At 37.1% G+C, this 27,151-nt stretch overlaps 1 protein-coding gene across 1 annotated transcript in view; it reads right to left on the bottom strand.

Moving 5' to 3' along the window:
- LOC125236939 overlaps positions 1–27,151 on the bottom strand; it is a 111,338-nt gene that overhangs the window by 52,413 nt on the left and 31,774 nt on the right. The window contains exon 2 of the mRNA XM_048143858.1: positions 16,596–17,322. Coding sequence (XP_047999815.1) covers positions 16,596–17,207 — 612 coding nt within the window. The 5' untranslated portion in view covers positions 17,208–17,322. The remainder of the gene's footprint in view (positions 1–16,595; positions 17,323–27,151) is intronic.

The following is a 27,151-nucleotide window of genomic DNA, read 5'->3' as shown; positions in this document are numbered from 1 at the left end:
CTATAAAACTCCCGTGAGACTCATACATTTTTTAAATATTTTAAGCGGGTTAATCACGTATTAAGTCGATATAGCGTTCGACATGTCCACGCTATATCGAATTCAGAACAACTCAGTTAAAAGATTGCGAAAAAATCTTTTAAATCGAGGTTCCGCTCTCGACTGTTTCCTCCTTCAAAACTTAATCAATCGTAACGAAATTTGAGAATCTGAATAACAATGAAATAATCTGTGTCGGACCGTTAATAAAAAATAACAAATAACATGCCCTAGCGTACCTATACAAAAAAAAATCATCAAAAAGTTTTCAAAATGGCTTCATCATAAAAAAGTTAGGTACAAAAACTTCTGGATTTTTCATTTTCTGAAAGGTATGAAGAAGCCCAGAAAAGGCGTCTCAGACGAGACGTAAATCGACTTTATATTTGAATTAAGTATTGCTAATCTGAATAGAACATTACGATAAAAGTGCGTAAAAAGGTAGGAAGGAGAATGAGACACGAAGGGAGTGTTTTAAATCGACACGAGTTACGAATTTCCTTTTCGCACGTGTATCGTACGACGTTTTTCAGTACAGATGGCCATCCGAACCACTTCTCGCACTAGTGCGTAAAAAAGCACCATCTGTACTGAAAAATCTTTCTGAATTACAATTCTAGACTAAACCAGTAGCTCGTATTGCAAAATGCATCGTTTTCGGAGCTGTAAACACGGTAACTACTTTGTCCCGGCGACCAGGAATGCGTTATGACACTTTTATGACGGCTTTACGACGACATTATGATTAAATTGTGCCAAAAGTCGCTGCGACGCGGAAGTGGCATGAGTGATTACCATCAGTTGAGTGAGTTGAGTCAGTTATCGTTGCTCGGACCGTCAACTCCAGCTTCTTTAAAATTACAAAGTATTACTATGTTTATAAACCGACGTTTCAAGGACTGCATTGTCCCCGTGGTCTCGGAGTTACCATATTTATGAAAGAATTTGCCGGTGTTGTTGTTCCTCGCAACTGCAACGCTGCACAAACAACATGCAGTTCCTTTCCGAATATTACCTTTAGCATACAATAATAAGTTAATATACTCTGTCAACCAAGTCTGTCAGTAAATAACAACAAAGAAAACTATATGCATCCTTTTCTTTAGGGTGCTAGAGAAAAGGATACCTATAGTTTTCTTAGTTCTTATTTACTGACAGACTTGTTTGACAGAATATAATACTTAAGATGACATCTCGTGTGACCAGAAAGACAATATAAGGTAGGTAACTAAATTACACACATGAAGGAAAACATGAAGGAAAATGTTTAAATAATTAAACCTTGACCGACCAGTGATTGACTCATCTTATACGTACATACAGAGTGTAACAAAAATGGTGGTGATCCGTTTAAGGGCGTACTCAGTATCGTATTCTTATCAGGAAAAAGTAGAAGAAAATTATTTTTCGCTAAAAAAATTTTCACTTTTGTATGAGCCGGGCCGCGCGAATCGGTCGAATCTCCATACAAAGATTTTTTTGTTGTTTTTGCCCAAATCTAATGTTTAATTTGTTTATTTTTTGTATGTCTTTTGTATTCTTTTTTTTGTAAGTCTTGTTTTGTATTTTTGTAGTTTCACAGTGCCTTGGTGTAAACTGTAATGCTGTGTTACTTTTTGATTAAATAAATAAATAATAAATAAAAAAAAAATTTGCGAAAAAAAATTTTTATCCTACTTTTTCCTGATGAGAATACGATACTGAATACGCCCTTAAACGGATCACCACCATTTTTGTTACACCCTGTATATACCTATGATACATACATACAATCATGCCTGTTTCCCATAAAGGGGTAGGCAGCGCACATGAAACTGCTAAAGTTACAGTGCCACTCTTGGCAAATAAGGGGTTGAAAGAAAACGAAACTGTGATATTGCAGTGACAGGTTGCCAGCCTCTCGTCTATGCTGCAATTTAACCCATATCCCACAGCCGCCTTCTACGACACCCGCGAGAAGAAAGGGGGTGGTGAAATTCTTAACCCGTTACTACACGGGTAACTCATCTTATGTTTTTGTTAAAACCTACTATGGAATACAGGTAGGAAATGGGTGAATCAACTTTTCTTTGCCAGCAAAATTACGCATACTTCGACTACATGTGGTCAGAAAATTTAATTTGTATTTAGTGTAATTAGTTTATACTTATTATATTAAAAACAGATATACAAGCTATGCAATACATCATGTTTTTATAGGATTTGCTATTTTATTTCTTTATTTCGAGCAGTGACCCAGTGGACATAGCTGTCCCTCACTTTTGTATGAAAAAAGTGTCTCTTCCACTGGGTCACATATAGATTTAATTGTAAATGTTTTTTTTATTTATTCCCTTAATGTAAAATAAAAATAAGGATCTCTATTCACGATGGCCAGGTTAAAACTCACAAAAGTAGAGCTAATAATAAGTATGGGCAATTCTTGCAAAAAGCAAGAAAAAGTTGATTCACCCAAATACACAATAGGAAACTCAACAGCTTAGTAATACCTAGTAACTAAACGTACACATTAACCCCCTTTATTCATACACATTCACTAAAGTTATCGCCGATGAAGTTCGTTTGTCCCTTTCCGACGTATTGGTGTGATAGAAAGGGACAAACGAACTTTATCGGCTTGATAACTTTAGTGAACGTTTATGAACAAGGCTTACCTATGACGGAACTAAATTAAGTACCTACCTACTAGCTAGAACATACTTTAGTTGGATGTGTTCTCTATTTCTGTGAAATATTTGTTACAGATTGAACTAAATTAATAAATTAATGATTTACAAATGTTCCATACAAACGACATCAACGCGCTTCAAGCAGCGCGTTGCACTTCAATTTTCAACACAAGTGTAATTATGTTATGATATATCGTCACTACTTTGAAAAAAACTTGTATCTTCTTCTGTTAATGAAAAGAACATTGTAGTAAGTATGTATGAAATGCATACAGACTTACTGCGTTTTAACCGTTTTAACTTTGAAGAGCAATATGAGATACGAGGTTTTTAGGGTTCCGTAGTCAACTAGGAACCCTTATAGTTTCGCCATGTCTGTCTGTCCGTCCGTCCGTCCGTCCGTCCGCGGATAATCTCAGTAACCATAAGCACTAGAAAGCTGAAATTTGGTACCAATATGTATATCAATCACGCCAACAAAGTGCAAAAATAAAAAATGGAAAAAAATGCTTTATTAGGGTACCCCCCCCCCCCCTACATGTAAAGTGGGGGCTGATATTTTTTTTCATTCTAACCCCAACGTGTGATATATTGCCGGATAGGTATTAAAAAATGAATAAGGGTTTACTAAGATCGTTTTTTGATAATATTAATATTTTCGGAAATAATCGCTCCTAAAGGAAAAAAAAGTGCGTCCCCCCCCTCTAACTTTTGAACCATATGTTTAAAAAATATGAAAAAAATCACAAAAATAGAACTTTATAAACACTTTCTAGGAAAATTGTTTTGAACATGATAGGTTCAGTAGTTTTTGAGAAAAATACGGAAAACTACGGAACCGTACACTGAGCGTGGCCCGACACGCTCTTGGCCGGTTTTTTTCAAAGTAGTGACGACATGTACCTAGATTGTTATTGAAGTGTATTGAAGTGAATGTACCTAGAAGAATTGAAACAACCCAATACAATATTTAAGTATCACATTTAGAAAAAACAAATAAGCGCTGGTGGTCTAGCGGTAAGAACTTGCGACTTTCAATCCGGAGGTCGCGGGTTCGAACCCCGGCTCGTACCAATGAGTTTCTCGGAACTTATGTGCGAAACGTCATTTGATATTTGCCAGTTGCTTTTCGGTGAAGGAAAACATCGTGAGGAAACCGGACTAATTCCAATAAGGCCTAGTTACCCTTTGGGTTGGAAGGTCAGATGGCAGTCGCTTTCGTAAAGCTAGTGCTTACGCCAAATCTTAGGATTAGTTGTCACAGCGGACCCCAGGCTCCCATGAGCCGTGGCAAATGCCGGGATAACGCAAGGAGGATGATGCGATGATTTAGAAAATGACAGATACGCAACGATTTATTGATTACTTCAAATATCGGTAGCCACATTGCAGGCAACGATATTTAGTCATTGTTGATGACAATATCATTCACGAAATGATGACACATCCCATGATACAATGTAAGCGGCATTCGGATGTGGGAGATCACCCAAACATATGCGTTTAATAACGACTTTGCAGCATTTGTGAGCATTCATTCATGTGAGTTTGGGAGCATTCATTACGCCAAATGCATCAGTGGCAAAACATCACTGTTAATTCTTCAGTTTCCTCGTACATATGAGAGCGAAGTTGTTTAATTCCGCCGCTAGGGGCACCAATGTAGACCGTGGGGAAAGATCATAATCAAAAACGAAAAACAAAACGTCAAATTCGTGATTTTTTTGGGGCTACAAGCAGTTATTGAGAATGTTCATTCCATGTATGTACGATATCATCAATAATATTAGTGATTTATAAAAGTGTAAACCAAACTAAACGCAAAATTAAAAGGTTTCAAATCGGCTGAATTTCTCGTTAAAATAATTTGTTGCTTATTCGAGCGCTATTTATTGTTATTTTAAATAAGAGTAACTTTTAAGTCTTCATTTTGACTTTCTCTCGCTATAGTGGCGCCAACTTGTGAGCACAAAATATCCACACAAGTGGTATCCTTATTGACAACGACATTGACAACATCACCCGTCAGCATCAACTCACTGCTTCAGACGCTTGCAGTTCTAATCAGAATCTAACCTTTATTCAAGCTAATAGACATAAGAACGACCTTTCAAGCGCGGATCCAGCTTCGTGCCCAGGGGGGGGTCACGTGGTAAAGGCCCAGGCCCCAGAGGGGGGGTCACGTGGTCTATTTGTATGGCCAACCTAAGCTCCAGGGGGGTCATGACCCCCATGACCCCCCCCCCCCTGGATCCGCGCATGCGACCTTTTAACGCATTGTCAACTCGGCTGCCCTAAGCAGAAATCAAGTATCTGGGTTTTGTCAAATTTTACAGTAGAGCGAAAAAACGATTTTTTTTTATTTTTCCTGATTATATGCTTATTAATTAATTGATAGCCTTTAAAACAGTCGAACTTTATTATACTAGATATCATTAATAGTGTACTATAATTATTTTTTCAAAATTATTAACACAATCATTTTAAAATACAAAAACAGCTTTCTGCGTAGAATGCGATAAGAAAATTTTAAAGCTTTTCTACAAGAAAGCAAGTATCTTGAACTGTTTTCATTTAGTTTTGGTATGCTTGTTATTTTTAACTGTATCTAAAACACAAACTACAGAACGGATTTTCATGTGGTTTTCACCAATGAATATAATGATTCTTGGGAAAGGTTTTGGTATATAATTTGTTGAGATCTTGTTTGAATTGGTTGAAATACGTCAATTTTTGCTAATCAAGTCGGTCAAAATTCTGCTGGCTGAGAGCTTTAATCGAAAACGCTGCCCAAACTGTTTGAGATATATTAAAACAATGTATGGCGAAATTGTGTATCTTTCATAGACATACAAAAAAGTCCGTAATAGCATATGTTTATCTTTTCAGGATAAATTACTATAACCATTTTTATGATAGCCCCCGTGCGCAGCTGGGGCGGACCGCTAGTATATGTTTACAATGTATACATTTTAGATAGATGCCTTCAATGTAGTGTATGTCATGCTTGTGTAAATTAGGTTTTAATATAAATGCAATATTGGAGTAATCCACGGAAAAGAAGCTCTAGTTGTGTTTGAATGCAAGTTGTCTTAAGATTATGGGTTTAAGAGGTTTTTCTGTCACGAAGAGTTCAAAAATACTCATTAAACTTAATCAATTACTCACGTTGTAGGAGACTATTTAAATAATAAAAAAATCCTCGAAAGGGATTTCCCGTGGAACGCACAATATTAATTAAGTACAGTAGGTAGGTGCCTAAATACTCGAAGACAGAAAAAATAATGAAAGTTACATATAGTCTTCCTTAATTATAATAATAGGGAACTGTAGTTAAAGTAAAATATTTTGTACCATGTACGAAATAAAGCATTGTGAGCAAATAAGTATGAGAAAACATGGACAGCAGTTATTTTTAAATCCAATTTCTACTTAATAAGTCAGGTAGAAATATATAAAGTAACTGAGTTGACCGTGACGTCACTCAATTCAATTTCATATAAATTCCATATTAGCAAGCCGTTCAAATTCGTTTTGACAGTTCTTAAAACGAAGCTGATTTGATTAGGAGGCAAGTAGCCTATTGATCAATTCAATTCAATTCAATTCAATTCATTTATTTCGTCATCATGGGTTACATACATTACAATAGGTGTCAGTTTACATTATAAGTCCGACCATGGTGTGCCTTTCGGCGTACGATATAAAAAATACTTATGCTAAACACATTTACATGCATAAAATTAAACTAAACTGACTAATAAACAAATTGGAAATATCAAAAGTAACTTTATATAATCATGTCAAGCAATAACAGTATTTAAGTTGAAAATAAAATAATAATAACAATAGAGACATAAGATTGTGCAATCATTCATTACATTCATTAATAAATTCATTGATCGAATAGTAGGCTTTTTCTATCAGGTACATTTTCAAAGCTTGTTTAAATTCATTCAGACCCTCTTTACCTCGAATTGTCTTTGGTAATTTGTTGAAAATTTTTGGTGCCATTCCTATAATACTTTTTGAAAGTAATTTGGTCTTTGATGGCATACCTATCACTTTATCACATCGTCTCTCACTAGAGAAATATTTGAAGAGGTGTGGATTACTTTTAACAAATAAAGCGATTTCGAATATGTATAGGCAAGGAAATGTAAGAATTTTCAAATCAGTAAAGAAGGGTTTACATGGTTCTAAATATTGTAGTCCGCACAAAGATCGTAAACACCTCTTCTGTGCTCGAAATACGAGTTCACGATTAGTAGAGTTTCCCCAAAAAATAACGCCATATCTGAGCGTTGAGGAAACGTATGCATGATAAGCTGTCAAAGCTGTTGATTGATTCACTATTTTACGCAGCATAAACAAAGTGTACGAATATTGGCTCAACTTTTTGCAGACATTTTCGGTTTGAAGTTTCCAGGAAAGATTATTGTCTAATGTTAAACCGAGAAATTTTGTATGGTCCGTTTCTGAGATTATGTAGTTGTTAAATTTTGCTACTGGAACCAATAGATTTTTACATCTCTGTTTAAAATTCATTATATATGTTTTGGCCAGGTTAATATGAAGGTTATTTCTCAACTAACCAACATGCAATAATTATGTAAGTATGATCGTTATATGTATTTTCGTATTTTGGATAAAATAAGTTTCATATTAAATAAGACAAGATCCTCGTGCTTTTACTGTTTACATCTGGTTGTTTTAATACTAAGGCAATTTCTACCTGAAAACCCAAGTTAATACATGTATAAGCAATTACAAGCTTTTGACATCATAACATAATGATAGACGCCGAAGTCAAGTAACTTCATAATCAATATCAATAGTTCTACGCTGAAGTCAAGTAACTTATCAATAAATATCAATATTTCTACGCTGAAGTCAAGTAACTTCGCAATCAGTATCAATATTTCAACTCTGAAGTCAAGTAACTTAGCCATCTAATATGAATTGCAAGTATCTTTCGTAAGATACTCGATTTCAAGATAGAAATAGGGTAGATACTTGACTTTAGCGTAGAATACCCCGTTAAAAAAAGATACTTGAATTTTTTAAAGTTCTGTATTTTGAAAAATATACATTATAAAAATTTCAAAAAAAAAACTGAAAGACGTATTTTGAAAAAATGAATCGAATGATGTAAAAAACCATTTTTTGGAAAATTTTGAGATACTTGACTTCTGCGTAGGGCAGCCGAACTCTTCAATGCACTTCACGGCACTGGTTGTTTGACAAACATAAAATATGAATCTTAAATGACTATGCCAATGAGCGAATCTTTACACAAACATTTTATTGCAGTGTTTATATATAAACAAGCTAAGCTAGGCACATATTTATTTTTAGATTTACATATCATTCTTGTTTACGAATGGGTTATAGGTAATTTACGTCTTCAGTATTACATATGGTGTTTCATTTCCGCACTAGTCCGTAAAGTAGGTATGTAACTATGTAGTACATTTCTTGTTAGGTCGAAATTTCAAGGGTCATATGAACTGAAAAACGTCGTATGATACACGAGCGAAAAGAAAATTCGTAACTCGTGTCGATTTAAAACACTTCCTTTAGTCCACACCCTATTCCCACTTTTATGCACACGTATCTATCTATACTTGTCCAGTTTTCCACTTTTGATGAAAAGTTTTGAATTTTGGTGTGGTATTTTAGCTAAACATTATAGCTGCAAAAATGGATGACGAATTTATCAATGAATTCATTTATAATTTCTCCATGCACTTTTGCAGCTGATAGTACCTATCTATCTACGTCTCCCTGGCAACAGTCAACGCTCAACGCATTTTGGCAACGCACGCACCTTATTATTATTACGTAATCGTCTGTACTAGAACGATCACTGCACAACACGCATGTTAGCAGTACATTGCTCACTTTATACGACCCTTGTTTAAGCTGTACTAACTAGGCGAGCAATGTGATGCAAACATTACCGTTTTCTCAAGAAGTATTTGCTAGATGTGATGTCGTGGTTCGCGGCCACAATACAATACCTACACATGTTTGCTGTACATTGCGCACTTTATACAAGCCTCTTCTAAGTTTTTCTAACTAGGGGAGCAATGAGGGTTGCCGTTTTTTAAATACATTCCTAGGTATGGCGTCTTGGTTCGCGTGGCATAAATTGCCTGGAACGAACATATGCTGTGCGAATGGGTAGGGATTACATATATCATGAAGTGTGCCATTCATAATGTACTTTGTTACATACGGAAATTGACTTATTAGTGGAAGATTAAGAAGAAATCACTGATAATATAAATAGTTCTAAAAGTTCTCCATAATATTTTTTAAAATATTAGAAATATTATGTAAATAATAATAATAAGCGCTGGTAGCTTAACGGTAAGTACGTGCGACTTTCGTTCCGGAGGTCGCGGGTTCGAACCCCGGCTCGCAGCAATGAGTTATTCGGAATTTATGTGCGAAATGTCATTTGCCAGTCGCTTTTCGGTGAAGGAAAACCATCGTGAGGAAACCGGACTAATTCCAATAAGGTCTAGTTTACTCTCCGGGTTGGTAGGTCAGATGGCAGTCGCTTTCGTAAAAAACTAGTGCCTACACCAAATCCTGGGATTAGTTGTCAAAGGCTCCCATGAGCCGTGGCAAATGCCGGGATAACGCAAGGAGGAGGGGAGGATGATTTGAAATATTATGTAAGTATCACAAGATTCAGAAAATTATAAAATCATAATAAGCATACTGCTACTAAGCATATTCGATTTCCCAGAGTACAATAAAATTGACTATGAGCGAACAATGCTGCGAGCAATTGGCTGCATTTTATAGCGTAATGGTAATGACTTTATTGACTAATTGTACTCTGCCACATTTCCATAATCATGCTAGTTATTACTTTACTTAGGTACCTACTAGAGTCACAATCCACAAGGTCTAGATTCTAGACCTTGTGGATTGTGACCTGCATGCCTGCTAAGTCGATGGTTCTGGGTTCAAATCAAAGGAAAAATCCACAAAACCATAAATCCGACATGGCTCAGGCTAAGCCATAGGTCGCAGGTTCGAGTCCTCCAGGTATGAAGTTTTCCAATTTTCCTTTAATTTAAAAATATGTTTTATGTTATATTTTTATTGTAAATACAAATTATTTTATCCCGTCACATGACTTATCAAAATACATGCAGCTTATATAAATTCTACGTTTGCCCGGGGCATCGTCCCTAGGACGCTTGCCGCGTTTCCTCGCTGTATTGCTAGGCTCAGCCGTTGTGAAAGGAAATTGGCCGTGCGTAGGTCACCCAGACAAGTTTGGTGGAAACCTCCTTCACGAACTGCTTGGTGTCTGATGACCATGGTCCAAATGTTTCAAATGCGAGTGCCGCAAATATGTAGTTGTTTTTCAAAAATGCATGTTATTAGTTATGACTATAATAGCTTTCCTGTTATCACTTCTAGCATATCTACGAGTACAATACCTATTTAAGCATGCAAATGCAGAACTTTACTCGATATTACTACGTTACTTTTCCTGTTATCTACATAACCGTTTTCTTGTTAATGGAACACACCGCTACGCTACATACACATCTCTCTGTGCCTAGAAATCTTCCCACTCATGCCCACAACTGGGCATATTAGAGAAGTCAGTTTTAATTTTATTCGAAAGCTTTTGGTTTCCGAATTCATTACTAAGTTGTTTTCAAAGCCATTATTATTTCAACATGAAACATTAAACCTGAATCCAGAGCAATGAGGATCGAGTATTATAGAGAGTTACTGTCAAAGTAAAATGTGTAATCACAGTGCATAGACTGCCATCTCTTGACACAAGCTTAAAACTTCTGAACCTCAGTTTTGACAATTTGGCCCATATTGTTAGCTTGATGTGTGTCAAAATGTCAAATATTAATTTTAGTGCCATCTAGCCGAGCGTTCCCCAAAGGTGTAACGCCATCTAGGTCACCGTACCTTTTTCGCTTTGGCTTTGAGGTAAGTTTTTTTCTTAGACCTTATCCGTCTATACGGAGTTACATATGTCTTTGATCCAGAGTAAATATAATAACGACCCTACACTAGAGTTACTTTTTCACCTTTCGTTGCCTACACTTGCAAAGAATAAGTACTTATAAGGAGTAAAAAAAATAAGTATAATTAATAGTATCCAGACTATCCAGTAACCAACATTTGCACATGGTCATTTACTTACTTTACTACTGACGTACCTACGGAAACACGGTCATAAACTCATAAGCATGCATATTTTGTTTCTTAACTGCATTACTGTGGTTATGTAAATATGAGTTGTTGGTAACAATGTTATTTTAACCTTTACACAAACCAGCTTTTTACGACTTTAGGTTAGTTTCAACTTTTAAAAAGGCTTGTTTTTTCTCAAGCAACAAAGTAAGAACTAATATTCTAGCCCATAAACTGAATACCTATTATATCCTAAAAAAATTATATCCTGATATGTAGAGTCTGTCTAAACTGTCAACGTCAGCAGAGGTAAAACTAAACACAAAATTACCTGATATCTAGAGTTAGACTAAGCTAACTTTAAGCAGAATAAAATGCGTTATAATTTATAACCTTTACTATACCTGTACATAGACAAACATATTCAAATAAGATGTAGTAGGCATCGAGCGATAAACAACATACAAAACTAAAGGAAAACAGTTGAACAATACGTTCTATACACAAACTTATTTTGAGTCAACTGAACCACGACAATAATACCTTTATTTACATAAGTTACCCATAAAGTTCGTTGATCTAGATTTTTATGCATCATAGAGTTCATAGACATAGAAAAAAATATAGATGGAAGGTTTTAAGCCGAGTCTAAATATCGTCAAATGATGCAACTACATAGTACCCTGTCTAACATTGTCTGGCTCAAAAAATAGTAATTTTAATAAGCCATAGTTAGATTTATTTAAACCCCTTTTTCTTGAAAAACTACTACTATTTTTGATCCAGGCAAAGTTGGAAAACTTGACGGTAACCTTATTTTAACATGAATCATAATATGTATACACTGAAAGAAGCCACTCTACTTGATCTTCAATCGTTTATACCGCAGCACCGCTTTTTCTTTCTAACTTAATGAAAATTAAGAGTTTATTATGAATTTTTGGTGATCAACTGGCTATCATTCATATACTGTCGCAATGGCAAGAGTGGTGACATAATGACGACACATACCGGACATCATCCGACATCTAGAGCCTTCTAAAATCTATGTTAGACCTAACAATATCAGTATATCGCCTACCAAACAAATAAAAACTCTATTGCAAGACCATAAAGACTTGTTTAGACATTAAAGTCTTGACAGCTATAAGATTTGTTAGTCCTACAGGAAATAACGAAAGTTATTTTCTTCATTTCAGACGGTCTAGCCAAAGTGACAATCGTTGACGCTAGGTGGCGATTGAAACGCAGTCTCGCTCTGTCGCGCCACTACATGAGCGATAGGGACAGCTAGCTACGATACGCTTACGAAGAATTTTAAGGCCTGAGTGCACGCTTATATTGGGCGTGCGGCGTGCATGTCAAACACAGAATTACAGTTAAACCAGAATGAGTAGTTAGGCCAAAAAGTGTGTCCACATGAGAGATCATTGTTTGGGCTGGTGTCCCTCTTGCACTTACTGACAATGTCAACATTATTCAGTGACGTCATCACTGTCATACATTGGGGATACCAGTCAATTTTCAAAGTTACTACCAAATTTACTAATTTGAACATATTTTTTAATTATACAAATCTTTGACTTATTGGCATCAAAATAATTACATTATAATTATTTTCCAATTCTTTGAAATATATCGCAACCCTAGTTGGAAATATAACACTAAAATAATATAAGAAGTTATAAAGTCAGGTAATATACAGATAAAAATACTACTACTATGGTAACCTCATTAACACTGGCAACACGTACGAGAGGGACACCAGCCCAAACAATGCCCTCTCATGTGGACCGTTTTCGCTAGTCTGATACGATCACCTTTCTGTCTCAGTGATAAGGTTCAATTTAGTATGGCAGAAAATGTGATTCCTCAATTTTATACTACGTCGGTGGCAAACAAGCATACGGCCCGCCTGATGTAAAGCGGCCACCGTAACCTATGGACGCCTGCAACTCAAACAGTGTCACATGCGCGTTGCCACCCCATTAGAAACTTCAATCTAGTTTAATAATTCTAAATCTATGATGTCAAACAACTGAAGGTCATACAAGTGTCCGAGTCGACGCTGCTGGTGGACGCGCGCTCGCCCGGTCGCGCGCCCCGCTGAACACTCCGCTCCGAGCGTCTGCTTAGGCCTTAGTGCGTTTTCACATTATCCGATCCGATATCGGATGTCGGACCGATATCCCATACATTACAGGCGCCATCTTGGATTTTTTCTATTGCAATCCTTCCGACATCCGATATCGGATCGGATAATGTGAAAACGGCCTTACGCCGTGGCTTGCGTGGGCGACGATCGCGCGATGGTCACGCGACGGCGATGCGACGCATACGAAATCAAACCTTATCGATATGGAAGTAGACGATGCGATGAGACGCGACGGCGACGGTCGCGCGACCGTCGCCCACGCAAGACACGGCGTTACACTAAGAAATTGTGACATTGGCTAGTTACCTAGTTTGCCTTTGAAGCCATTTTCGTATTACGTGTTTGTGGAGGCATTTGGTAGATTTATTTATGTTCTTAATAGAGTTTTGGTGTTTCGTGATGGCTAGAAATAGTACGGTAATGGACGCCATTTAGAGTTCCGGCTGAAACTTTTAGTTACAATTAGGTGTGGGCTAAACTTAGACCTAATGACCTAAAATACTACCTAAGTTAAAGTTAAAACCATGAGATTTGTTACTTCAAGAAGAAAGCTAAAATTGTTAATATTGACATTGTAGGTAGGTATAGGTAATAAGGTGTACTCGGGTAATTCCGAACGTTAAAAACCGTCGGAAAATTCCGAAAAGTGACCCTTATTAATATGGAATCACGGGTGATTATCATTTGAATTTCGGAATTATCCGATTAACGACATTACCCGAATACACCTTTCATATAATATTTCGATTCATTCGATACAGTAATTTTGAATTGAAAATCGTCAAATGTACCTACAAGTTTGTTTCCCAATTTAATTAGATTTATGGAACTCTAAGAAATCAGTTTAGCTAGATTTTGAAGTTCCTAATTTCCTATTCAACTCTATGGAACTAAGTTTTCACACAAAAGTAATTCTCATGTTCCTTGTTAGTTGTTAAGCATGGATATTATTGTAAATATTTATTGCAAATGTATTCAATAATATCTACACCCCAACTTTTTTGATGATTCATTTTACATTGACAGTTTGCGTAACTACAGCAGACCCTAATTCCGTTTTCACATTATCCGATCCGATATCGGATGTCGGAAGGATTTCAATGAAAAAAATCCAAGATGGCGCCTGTAGGCTGTAATGTATGGGATTGTGGGAGCCCTAATTATAATAAAAACTCTTGCTTCAAATCTCAATAAATTATATTTAAAGTGAAAAGAAAATTACAGCGATAATAATAAAATAAATAAATAAATAGAGCCTGTGTGGTGACGGGTTAAGAATTTCACCACCCCCTTTCTTCCCGTGGGTGTCGTAGAAGGCGACTATGGGATATGGGTTAAATTGTGGCGCAGGCGAGAGGCTGGCAACCTGTCACTGCAATGTCACAGTTTCGTTTTCTTTCAACCCCTTATTTGCCAAGAGTGGCACTGAAGCTTTAGTAGTTTCATGTGTTCTGCCTACCCCTTTATGGGGTACAGGCGTGATTGTATGTATGTAATAATAAAATGTTAAGTGACTTTTCATAGCAGACATTGACACCTATCAATCAATCATTACAACAGCCAAAAAGTTAGAATAGGTTATACACATAGGTTAGCTAAAGCCGCCACATCAGCCCCCCTCCAGACCCTTAGGGTCGATAAGAATCAGGGAAACTAAAGCCGCCACAGGATATCGGTCCGACATCAACCGACATACGGCACAATAACATTTTCCCCTCACTAGCTCGGAAACACGTGTTTTGTCCTTTAATACCAGCGGGTAAAAACGCATTTTATCCACTAGTGGGTAAAGTAATTTGACCTTGAATAAAGTCAAATTAACTGCTTTAAAATTATTAAAAGTAGGTGAATCTAGTAATAAAGACGATTTACCACCTGTGGAACTACTGGAAGCAGTGATAAACGCATTTCTTTGCGTTGTAGTTTCCTCACTATAGTGAGGGGAAAAGTTTTGTGTTACACGCGGGTGCAGATGTATTTTACTTCTCGTGTGTTAAAAAACTCGCAAGTTCAGGATTCTATTCTCGAACCACTCGCTACGCTCGTGGTTCAACTATAGAATCCTTTCACTTGCTCGTTTTTCAATTCCACACTCGGCGTTAAAATACAACTTTGCCCCCTTGTATAACAAATAACTATTATGGTAGTGAGCACCACTGATAAGCTAAGAGTTGCTCAAAATGCAGTGCTCACGTGTCCCATTTAAATATAGACGTACATACATATATGTACATACAATCACGCCTGTAGGTATCCCATAAAAAGGTGGGCAGAGCACATGAAACTACTCAAGTTTCAGTACCACTTTTGGCAATTAATGGGTCAAAAGAATACGAATATTTGGAACATTTAGATCAGGTGATGGCCGGAACGGAACTTCATTATTAATTTAGTTTTAGTTTAGTTTAGCTGTTAACTTTTAGTTTAGAATAGTTTTAATTTGTTTTGTTTGTTATTTGTAGTACATTTATTTACCCCTGTTTTATTAAATAAAGACATACTTAGCTTATAAATCGAAATTTATGTTCAATTAACTAGGAAATAGATCAAATTATATCATTAAATATTCCCTGTTAGGCTGCCAGTGGGCCTTGTCGTTTCTTCTTTCGTGTATGATATTTATATCTACTTGAATTTACGAAAAAAATCGTAAACTCAAGTAGTAAAATAAATAAAACACGTCATTCATAACATTTCGATTTGCTCAGCAGAACAACTGTTTTGCTTAGTTTGGTTTTTATTGCTGTGTAACTCGTTTTATTTTTAGATTACTTATGTTTGTATTTTTATGCTGATCGTTAAACCAGTAAATCGGTAAATAAACACGTAAGAGAAAATTCAGCATGACGATAGATCGAAATGAATCAAAAGTTTAATATAAAAAAAGAGTTATTTGTTAAACAGAGCTTGAACTTTTTCAAGTCTCTAAATAGACATATAGAAACTTTAAATGACAATTAAGATATAAGAGATAATAATATGTGTTTAAAAAGCTTTCAAACTTTTTCATATTATTATGATAGAACGATTTGGCTAACTATTGTGTTTTTATCGAAAAAGTTTTTTTCAAATGACTCAACTTCGAGTAAATTAACTCGATACTTTTCTTGATAGTGTGACTAGTGAAACAATAAACACTTTTGAAATATATTTTCCTTGAAAACTGTTCTTAGAAGTACCACAAACACGTTTTCTCATAATGTTTCCACATCTAAATGAATATTCGGGACAACATCATACCTATACTGTATAACGCTATTGGCTATAAAATTTATAAGCGTTTGCTGGCCTAAATACTAAAAAATTCAGAGTCTGTTCGGAAAGTGAAGAGTCATGGAATATATTGGACCCTATGACCCTATACTTTTCACTTTCCGAACAGACTCTAGCAATAGACCCAACACTAGATTTATGCGTCTTGTATTATTATTTTATGTGTTTCTATATTTTTCTTTTAAGTTCCCATTGTCAAAAACTCTTACCTAGAGAACATACATAAAAAAAAGGCAACACGAGTGTTTAAATAGCAAAATTAAATCCCTTACCTCCTCCACGGACTTCTTCGAAAACTCGTTCATGGACACAATCCATTGCTGCACAAGTTCGTTCACAATAACCAGATCATTATATAACCACGTCAACAAGTCGTTCACCCATTGCACGCTCGGCGGATCCGGCCCTGTGCACGTCGGTATTATGACGCTCTGGTGCTTTTTGTGCAGAGCCTCAGGGCCGGGGGACATGCGTCCTAAACGTCGCTTGTTAGGAGGCGTCGCTGGCACAAATCCACTAGGCTTCGGCTTGAAAGAATTCAAAGTTGCACTCTTCACTTTTGCCGTAGCAGCCAAAGCCACATCAGCGCTGTTAACAATCTCACTAGCAGCAGATTTAACCACTTTAGGTTCTTCCTTCTTCTCAGGCTCAACAGGCTTAGGCTTAAACCGGCCGTACGCCCATTTGGCGATTCCTAGAAGGACTATAGAGAAGAGGAGCCAGATGAATATAAGCATGACGAGGTTGTCCATGGCTGTGTCCATATAATCGAAGCTGCATATCAGGTCGTCTACCGCTTCCGCGAGGTCAGACATGGCGCTCCATGTTGTTCCCCACCACGAGCGATCCTCGCCCGTCGCTTTCCCGCCACCGACTGAGGCCATTTTTTTTCTATTTCTGAACGCGCTATTTCGGGCACCAGCTCCGTGCGGTTAGGGCGCGTTCATTTTAAGTCGTTCGTTCGAGTTAGATGCTGTTTCTGAGTGACATTGTTTGAGGCTGGAACAAAAGAGAGTGCGGTTTAATAGATATTAGATATAGGTTATAAACAACAAAGGCCACACGACCTACAAGGAATTGATAAAACTGGCTGATATCCAGACTAGCAATGCACGAACGAGAAATTTCCAAAGTTGCAGAACTTTCCTCATGAGAATTTTCGGTAACTTCTGAGAATGTTCTCGAGAACGAGAATTTATCAGACTACTTAATTAGTAACTTCGTAATTTATACCATGATTTCGTCGGACTCAGCAAGTCAAGACGTGTAGTGCGCTGGCTTCGTATGCCGATGTTCTCAGGTTCGATCCTGACAGCGATCTTTTTGTTTTATTTATATTTTGTCATGACTAAATCAAGATCAATCAATCAATCAAGAAATAATAGTTCGGTACCTAATTTTAAAAAGTCAGGACTAAAACTGTGAAGTCTGAAAGTCGAAATGTTCCCTGAAGTATAGTGAGAATTTAAGCAACTTATTGGTAACTTATCAGTTATCACTTATCAACAAAATAGCTAACTGTAATAGACAATATTATACATATAGTTTTATATTATGCCCATTTAAACTTTATTTCAAGTATATTCTCTCGTTTAAACAATAAATTTCATGTTGCAGGAATGTTCTGCGAACATTTTCAAGAATGTTTCTGCTTTTTGGGAATGTTCTGCAATTTCTACATTACTAATCCAGACTCAGCCAGCTTTGCATAATAATGATATCGGGTTAAGAGTAAAAATTCATTTCTAAAAGTACAAACACAATAAAAGATATGGTAATTCTTAAATTCATATTTTATTTACAGCAAGATATTCTTGCAAGATATTCAGCAAGACTCCTATTTACAAGAAAGGTGATAAGTTTGTTGCTGCTAACTACCGTCCTATCAGCCTCACAAGCATAGTCTGCAAAACCATGGAGAAAATTATAGTCACTGAGTTGAGGAATTTTATCAATAAGGAGAATGTAATAATCGATGAGCAGCATGGCTTCGTACCCAAGAGATCTACCGTAACGAATCTTCTTCTATGCCTTGATAAGTGGACACGTGACTGGGACAATCGTCAGCCTACGGACGTTATATACTTAGACTACGAGAAGGCATTCGACCGTGTACCTATTAGAAGGCTTATTGCTAAATTGGAGCACTTTGGGATTCGTGGTCAACTCCTTGAATGGATATCGGACTTTTTATCTCACAGGATATTTAAAGTAAGAGTAGGAGAAACTTTATCTAGTGCTCACAATGTCTATAGTGGTGTCCCGCAGGGCTCAGTGCTCGGACCAATCCTGTTCGGCATATTTATAACAGACCTAAAGAGTGTAGTGCAATCAGAACTATCAATATTTGCTGACGATACCAAAGTTATGGGTAATCCACTTATAACTAATAACATTATCCAAAGTGACTTAGACCGCATAGTCCAGTGGACTAAAGACTGGCTCATATCGCTAAATCCTGACAAATGCACAGTTCTTCACATTGGGAAAACCAACCCGAAACTAGGTTACAACATTGATTCTGTTCCCCTGCAAGCTGTTACCAGTCAAAGAGACCTGGGCATCACTGTTTCGCATGACCTGAAATGGGGCACGCATATCACTAATATAACGAAGAAAGCAAATTCTATGCTGTATATGATTCGAAAGGCATTCCATGTGATCACTAAGGATCTTTTTGTTGGGATTTACAAGACATACCTGCGTCCTTTGCTTGAATACGCTTTTCAGGTATGGTCCCCCTACTTCAAAAAGGATATTACACTATTAGAAAAAGTCCAGAGAAGAGCTACTAAAATGGTCGCTTCACTGAAAGATAAGCCATACAACGAACGGCTTCAGGAATTAGGTCTTACATCATTGGAGGATAGAAGAAAGCGTGGTGATCTCATTGAGACTTACAAAATCTTGTCTGGACACTACAATGTGAATAATATGAAAGACCTATATATACTAAGCCAGAACTCAAAACTAAGAGGGCATTCTAAAAAGCTTATCAAACCTCCATGTGCTAGCAACCCTAAGAAACACTTCCTGCCGAATCGCATAGTTAATATGTGGAACTCTCTACCAGAAACTGTTATTAGCGCGCCGTCAGTGAACTGTTTCAAAAATAGACTGGACAATTATATTAGAACTTTGAAGAGTGCAAAATAAACACAAGTGCAGTGATATACACGCATCAGCTCGAAGAGCTGCTAGTGTATCAAATAAATAATAAATAATAATAAAAAATATGAAGAATCTATCCAAAAACCTAATTACCTACCACCAGTGTAAAAATTGCTGTCCTACTAGGACCCTATACCACGAGAACCGAGGTTTAACTCCAATTAATAAAGCTGTGGATAAAGAAGAAATAATTTTCGAAATTTGGTGTTCGCGGTTCGCGGTAGGCCCTACTCAACTGGATGAGACTAGCTCAGGACCGTGACTATAGAAGAGAGGCCTATACCACACCTCGGACACTGGCAATCAAATACATATATTGAAAGAGGCGCATTCCTAGCACACAGTCAGCTCGTGTAAGTGAACGCGTACTATGCTTGTATGAGTGAAATATGACAGGTCGACTGTTCGTGTTTTTGACAGGCGGTAACTGTGAGGTAACCGAGAGGGGGTGGGCGGCACTTTCAGTGGGGAGCGGGAGTGGCCATACCCTTATACTCAGCAGTGGGCGGTAAATGGTAAAGGGCTGATATGATGATGATGAAGGCCCTCTGCTTATCTTAAAGTCTCATTAACTTTCGAAGAATCATAACCCTCCTTTTGCGTTGCCGTAGTCGGGTAAAAAAAAAGCATTAAGTCATTAAGCTTTTTTTGCGCGTCGCTGTTATAACACCGCCACTAGAAACAACCAATAGAAAGTCGCCCTTAGTTTCGGCGATTTCAGCGTTCTTTACAGCCCGATCATAGCACGACGACGACTCGTGTGTGTTTGTCGTGTGTGATGTCTTGATGCCTACAACTTGTATTTATTACCTCTAGATAACTTATTTTTTATTATTAGTCCATGGGCCAGCTGGTCTAATTTTGCCAAACGGTATAATTTGGGGGTACTAAGTTTCCTTTTTACAGCAGTTAGGTAGGCCTATAAGGATGTTAAAAAACCATGATTGCCATCTCAAAATGGTAGCTAAACAAAATGGCCGCCAATCCAAGATGGCGGATATTGAGTTTTAAAAAATCGACCATAACTCCAGAAGTATTGGTCCGATTTCATTTTTATTTTTTTTAAACGAAAGCTCTTTTTCTGTACTTAAATACTTGTCATATTCATTGTTTCGCTAAATTCAACCATTAGTTAGTAATTAACGAAAAATATAAAAAAAATATCTTTTTTTCTAAAACTTTCTATCAAAAATCATGTTTCTACAAAATACCTTTCATATTCTAATAAATATTTAAATGCAGAAAAATAGTGCCATTAATCACCTTTAATTTGATGTATAAAAGATACATATTTAATTTACAAAAACACATAGAGGCTTAAATTTAAAGCTGCCTTCGTTGAAATTCACCGTTGTGCATACAGTACTAAAAGCTTCAGGTTGGAGTGCATACAGTACTAAAAGATGTGTGCAGTTGGGGTGCATACAGTACTAAAAGATGTTGTAGAGTACAAATATGCTGTTTTTAGTTTATTTTAGCAATTGTACAATTAGAATAATAGTTTATGTCAATAGAACATGATAGTATCCATGAGTTTGTAGATATTCGATAGGATAAAATTTGTTTAGATACCATATGTGCAACACACCTCAAATATTGAAAAAAAGAATGATGAAAATTAAGTATTTAAGTGTACTAGGTATATGACTAACATGTGTCGAGACTGTAGAACCATTAACCTTTTGACCGCCACGGACGGCCACGGTGGTCACCGGAAATTCTTGCCAAGGACGCCAACGATACGGACGCCAAATGAAATAAAATTGGGACTCTGTAATGCCTAATTACGCTCATATATTCGCGAATTCGCAATGCAATTCTGTTGCGATTGTGCCTGGGAGACGGAATACTCCGTCATCATCTTGCGTATAAGGGTTAGATCGTATTCCGGATTGAAAATCGTTCCGCATTCAAGGACTCTCAGATTTGAAAAAAAAAACCTACGCACGAGCGGGTTAGTGAAGAGCACCCCCAGAATTCGGGCAAACTTTAGAAATGTTCTTTAGTACAGAATTAATAGATATTTCTTACCTATATTTTACCGATTACTAAACAACGAAGCCGTTAAATACCGGATGGACAAACTTTGAGACAAATATCACCGCTTAAAGTAGAGCCAAATATTATTAACATGTATTGTTTGTCATTACCGAACGAAAAACGTTAGAAGACGTTAATAACAGACGTTTTAATTACCTACTCACGTGAGTTGAATTTTCATAAAAGGTGTACCAAAATGTGAATGTTTCTATGCCACCTGCTATTGAATCAGAAGAAAAGTTAGCACCCGTATCGACAAATCTCAATTAGTAGAGAGTAACTCCGGGGTTATGCAATCTGGCCAACTTTTTAAACAGGTAGGCATTTATAAAAGCCTCAATAGGGATGATAGATGTATAAATGTATGCCTCAATTATCTTCGATATGCGGATAACATCGTCATCTTCAAAGAAGCACATGTTTCCCGTCAGATGCTGGAGGAACTGTATGCCGTCGGTGAGTGTTGGGTTAAAGTAGTTAAACATATAGAGGTATGTACAAATTGAAAGTTACGGCAAGGACAGACTTATCCAAAGCTCCATATTTCAGCCTTTATAACAAGTAACAGAAGATACGTTATCCGGAACAACAAATAAAGGTTGGGTTAAGGAATGTCATAAACGACTAACGGAGGTAAGTCATAATAACAAAATCATCCTTCAATGGACCAAAGGACACAGTGGATGTCGAGGTGATGATGCGGCCTACGAGCTGGCCAGGCAGCTGGGGTCGACTGCCGATTCTCCCGATGTCCTTCAGCAAGGTATGCTCAATATGAAACTACACACAGCACACTGGCAAAACCAGATCAAATGCTGCAGTCAAACAAGCCAAGCCTAGCATCAATGGAAAACTCACAAAGACGCTCCTTCAACTAGGGAAAGTCCGCCTGAGAATGGTAACCAATGTCAGAACAGATCGTAGACTACTTAACAAACATATTTTCATAACAGATGCTATGAACATTCCCCTGTGACGTGGGTGCCTCTCACCTGGTGATGGAGTGAGCAGAGTGGCTCTATACAGGAAGAAACATCTCGGATCCCCGAGAGACCTCTCCAAAGTTCTCCTACTCAACATTAAAGGTCTAATAGGATTTCTCGAGGAGATAAGCTGGCAGGATTAGCTAAATCCCCCACATCACGCAAAATAGGCACAAAACGTCGAGTTGTGGCGAACCATAACACAATACAGAGACTTCGGTCGGCCTCGCTGCCGGCGGAGATCACACGGAGGACTTGGATGCCTTTTGTACGCTAAAGGACGTATTAAGGGCAAGGATACCAGTCACTGAAGACCAACATGTTTGATCAGTGTGTAACTGGGTACTTCCCACCGTGACATAAGCTTGCGAGACGTGGACACTAACAATGTACTAAATGAAGAGGCTAAAAGTTGCATAGAGGTATAGAGCACAACACGTTCGGTATGTCTTTCTACGATGGAAGCGAAACGAGATGATGCTGATGCGGCGACGGGTCAGAATTATAGAGATCGTATTGCTACTCTAAAATGGGCTTGGGCCGGGCCAGGGCACGTAAGTCGTGATTGAAGGTGGAATGCCTGCTATAAAAGTTCGAAAAATTAGGAGAAAATTAATCTGTTACCTGTGATTGTCTTGAAGGCTTGATATTGGTGATATTGGCTCTACAATCTACATTAACGGTAATAAGTAATATATTTCTGTGCGTAAATTAAGGTTTATTCGGTAGGTACCTATATCACGTTGTTTAGTAGTCGGATACTCCATAGATTTGCCTTATTAATGCATTATAGTGCATTTCTCAAGACTATTTTTCTTTTGGGGTGTGTTCTTCACCTTTTGTATGCAAGGATTATTTTAACTAAATATAAGTTTTCTCGAACACGGATCAGGGTTAGGCTTAACCTTTTAAACGCCAAATAGTGAAAAAGAATACGTCGTGCCCCGGATACCAGACAGACGTGGATCGCGATTATTTGAGCAAAATTAGGTGTTAAGAAGGCCCGCATGGGTCCCCAATGTAATTGGCAAAACTGATGGCCATGGTTGGCGTCCTTAGGAAGCATTTCCAGCGACGGCCATATCCGCCCATGGTGGTCAAAAGGTTAATGTGATGAGATAGGACCTCAACTATGTCTAGTTTATTTATTTTGTATTATCTCGGTTGGTTGGCGCTGTATCACTAAAGAAATTTTATACAAATAATCAAATATCTAAAACTGTACATTACCTATGACATATTTTATTATATTCTTAAAGCTAATGGATTTCGGATACTAACATGTTCAGTTCTTTTCTTAATTGTAAGTACAATTGCAGAAATATACTAAAAACAGCATATTAGTAATCTACAATTTCGACCTGAAGCTTTTAGTACTGTATGCACAACGGTGAATTTCAACGAAGACAGAATTAAAATTAAGCCTCTAATGTGTTTTTGTAAATTAAGTCTGTATCTTTATACATCAAATTAAAGGTAATTAATAGCACTATTTTTCTGCATTTAAATATTTATTAGAATATGCAAGGTATTTTGTAGAAACATGATTTTTGACAAAAAGTCTTAGAAAAAAAGATACTTTTTTTATATTTTTCGTTAATTACTAACTAATGGTTGAATTTATCGAAACAATGAATATAACAAATATTTGAGTACACAAAAAGAGCTTTCGTTTAAAAAAAATAAAAATGAAATCGGACCAATACTTCTGGAGTTGTGGTCGATTTTTTAAAACTCAATATCCGCCATCTTGGATTGGCGGCCATTTTGTTTAGCTACCATTTTGAGATGGCAATCATGGTTTTTTAACATCCTTATAGGCCTACCTAACTGCTGTAAAAAGGAAACTTAGTACCCCCAAATTATACCGACTTCTTCACTGGCCCATGGACTATATATACTACGTCGGTGGCAAACAAGCATACGGTCCACCTGATGGAAAGCGGTCACCGTAATCTATGGACGCCTGCAACTCTAGGAGTGTCACATACTCGTTGCCACCCCATTAGAAGCTTGTACACTCCCTTTTGCTGTGTTAAGCAGACAGCAAAAAGGAGTGTACAAGTTCCAAGGAGGGTTCGGGTTGCCGGCGACTCAAATGACAATAGACGGAACAAATTAGTTCCTTAGGTCTTTCCGTCATCAGCACACCGCACCCTCGTTGACCTGGCAGCCTGTATCACCGGCAGGAACACAACACTATGAGTAGGGTCTAGTGCTATTTGGCTGCGGTCTTCTGTAAGGCGGAGGTACTTCCCTTGTTGGGCTCTGCTCTAGATTCGAGCGAGATGATATCCGCTGTGCTGTGCCCTACCACACAAAGCGGAATATCTTTCGCTATGCCCTACCTCCTACATAACTTCAATAGAACGAAGTAGTTTAAGAATATGGTTCTCAAATGACACAGTCATTTGAAATGCGTGATATGGCAAAACACGGTTAACACTCGCATGGTAATTGATGATAGGAGTCGTTAACATGATTAGTAATTACGCTAATGACACAAGTTATTGTGGTGACATGTCTTTGCATATATCTATGAGGCTCGACATACTTATGTGTTGGCCCGAGATGCTCTGTCAAACAAACTTCGCCAGTAGAAAACAGAATATTTGAATGTCACTTGAAACATTCAAATCTTCTGTATATAAATACTTTAAGACGATACGGTTAGGGTCAATTCGCCATACAAACGCTCTCGACTATTTCCTCCCTGGTTTTTGAAGATAGAGCAATGATTTTTTCAACAAAGATTGTTATTATTTTTATCTGTTTCGGACCGTTTTGATATTTTTGATATTCTGCTTTTTAAAGACTCTAGAGCCAATCAAAAATTTCCAAAAACGGCCTTTTTCATTGTGGCGCAAAAAAAGGTGTGATAAGTACTCAAGATTGTTAACAATTAACCAAAAAAGCTAAACGGTCCGACATAGATTATTTCATTGTTATTCAGATTCAAATTTCGTTCCGATTGATTATGTTTTGAAGGAGGAAAGAGTCGAGAGCGGAACCTCGATTTTTTTGAAATATCTTTTGACTGAGTTGTTCTTAATGGACAATTTTTTTTCGATAAATCTAGTTAATATTAACACTTGTATATTTAACTAAAATTCCCAAGTTGAAAGGGGGGCTCCTTTCCATTTTAGCATTTTCGCTACCGTATCCTCTTAAAATTAATACAAAACGTATACATCATCATCCTCCTTGCGTTATCCCGGCATTTGCCACGGCTCATGGGAGCCTGGGGTCTGCTTTGACAATTAATCCCAAGATTTGGCGTAGGCACTAGTTTCAACGAAAGCGACTGCCATCAGACCTTCCAACCCGAAGGGTAAACTAGACCTTATTGGAATTAATCCGGTTTCCTCACGATGTTTTCCTTCACCGAAAAACGACTGGCAAATATAAAATGACATTTCGCACATAAATTCCGAAAAACTCATTGGTGCGAACCGGGGTTCGAACCTGCGACCTCCGACGTAAGTCGCACGTACTTACCGTTAGGCTACCAGCACTAATACAAAACGTATACATCTACCACATCTACATATAATTCCCATAACGTATCGGCATAAGCACATAAAATACCACTTCTCGCACTAGTGCGATAAAGAAGCACGATATGTATGTACAAAAAAATAATAAAACAAATATGTATATCAATGTGACGATTCTAGTTTGCAAAGAATCAGTTTATCAGACATTAAAACAATAAATAGGTCAAGCAAGGTAGGGACTGTAGTCGCGGTCGGCTTAGTATCGAAGATGTATCGATCGTACAATGGGCGATTAACTCGCTTATGGCGAACATTTGCATAATTAGATCGATTTATTACTAATGTAAGTAGGTCTGTTTTGAAACAAAAGTAATATAATAGTATTTTTTCTACTCGTCGACTGTAATCTGTCAATTAGGACACCACAGACTAAACTATAAGTGCTAACTTTTCAGTGTTGGATACTCTATGGCAGTTCCGACTCAACTATAATAATCTCATTATAGTTGACTTTAGTTAACTATAATAATTTCAAAAATATAACTTCATACTATTTCTATACTAATTTGCGATGCCTGGCAAATTTTTCTGCATCTGAAACACATTTTTTTTTATCTGTCGCGTTATCGGCCAATCAGAGACGGTTATTACAAACAATTGGTTGCTAGGTAATTCGATGTTGATACAACGGTGAATGACGCTATTAACATTAATTTTAACTTGCATGAATGATGATATTTCTGTCCATTGATGATGATGATGACTCATAGAAAAAGTATTGTATACAATAGTGATATAAAATACTATTATTCAATCGTGATATAATACAAAGCTTTTCAGTCGAGTACCATGTTTAGGCCACGAAGCTTGCTGAGTGGCCTAATAGTACGGCACGAGAGTGAAAAGCTTAATTATATCACTATTGTATACAATACTTTTTCTATGAGTCATCATCTTCATCATCAATAGACGAAAAATATCATCATTCAAGTTAAAATGAATGTTAATGGCGTCGTTCACCGTTGTATCAACATCGAATTACATCTATACCGAAAAGATACACTGAAAAGACAACACTTATAGTTTAGTCTGTGGTGTCCTAATTGACAGATTAAAGTCGACGAGTAGAAAATAGTA

The sequence above is a fragment of the Leguminivora glycinivorella genome, chromosome 20 (assembly GCF_023078275.1).
Source record: "Leguminivora glycinivorella isolate SPB_JAAS2020 chromosome 20, LegGlyc_1.1, whole genome shotgun sequence".
In the NCBI taxonomy this organism is placed as follows: domain Eukaryota; kingdom Metazoa; phylum Arthropoda; class Insecta; order Lepidoptera; family Tortricidae; genus Leguminivora; species Leguminivora glycinivorella.
This window is presented reverse-complemented; position numbering and strand designations above follow the sequence as displayed.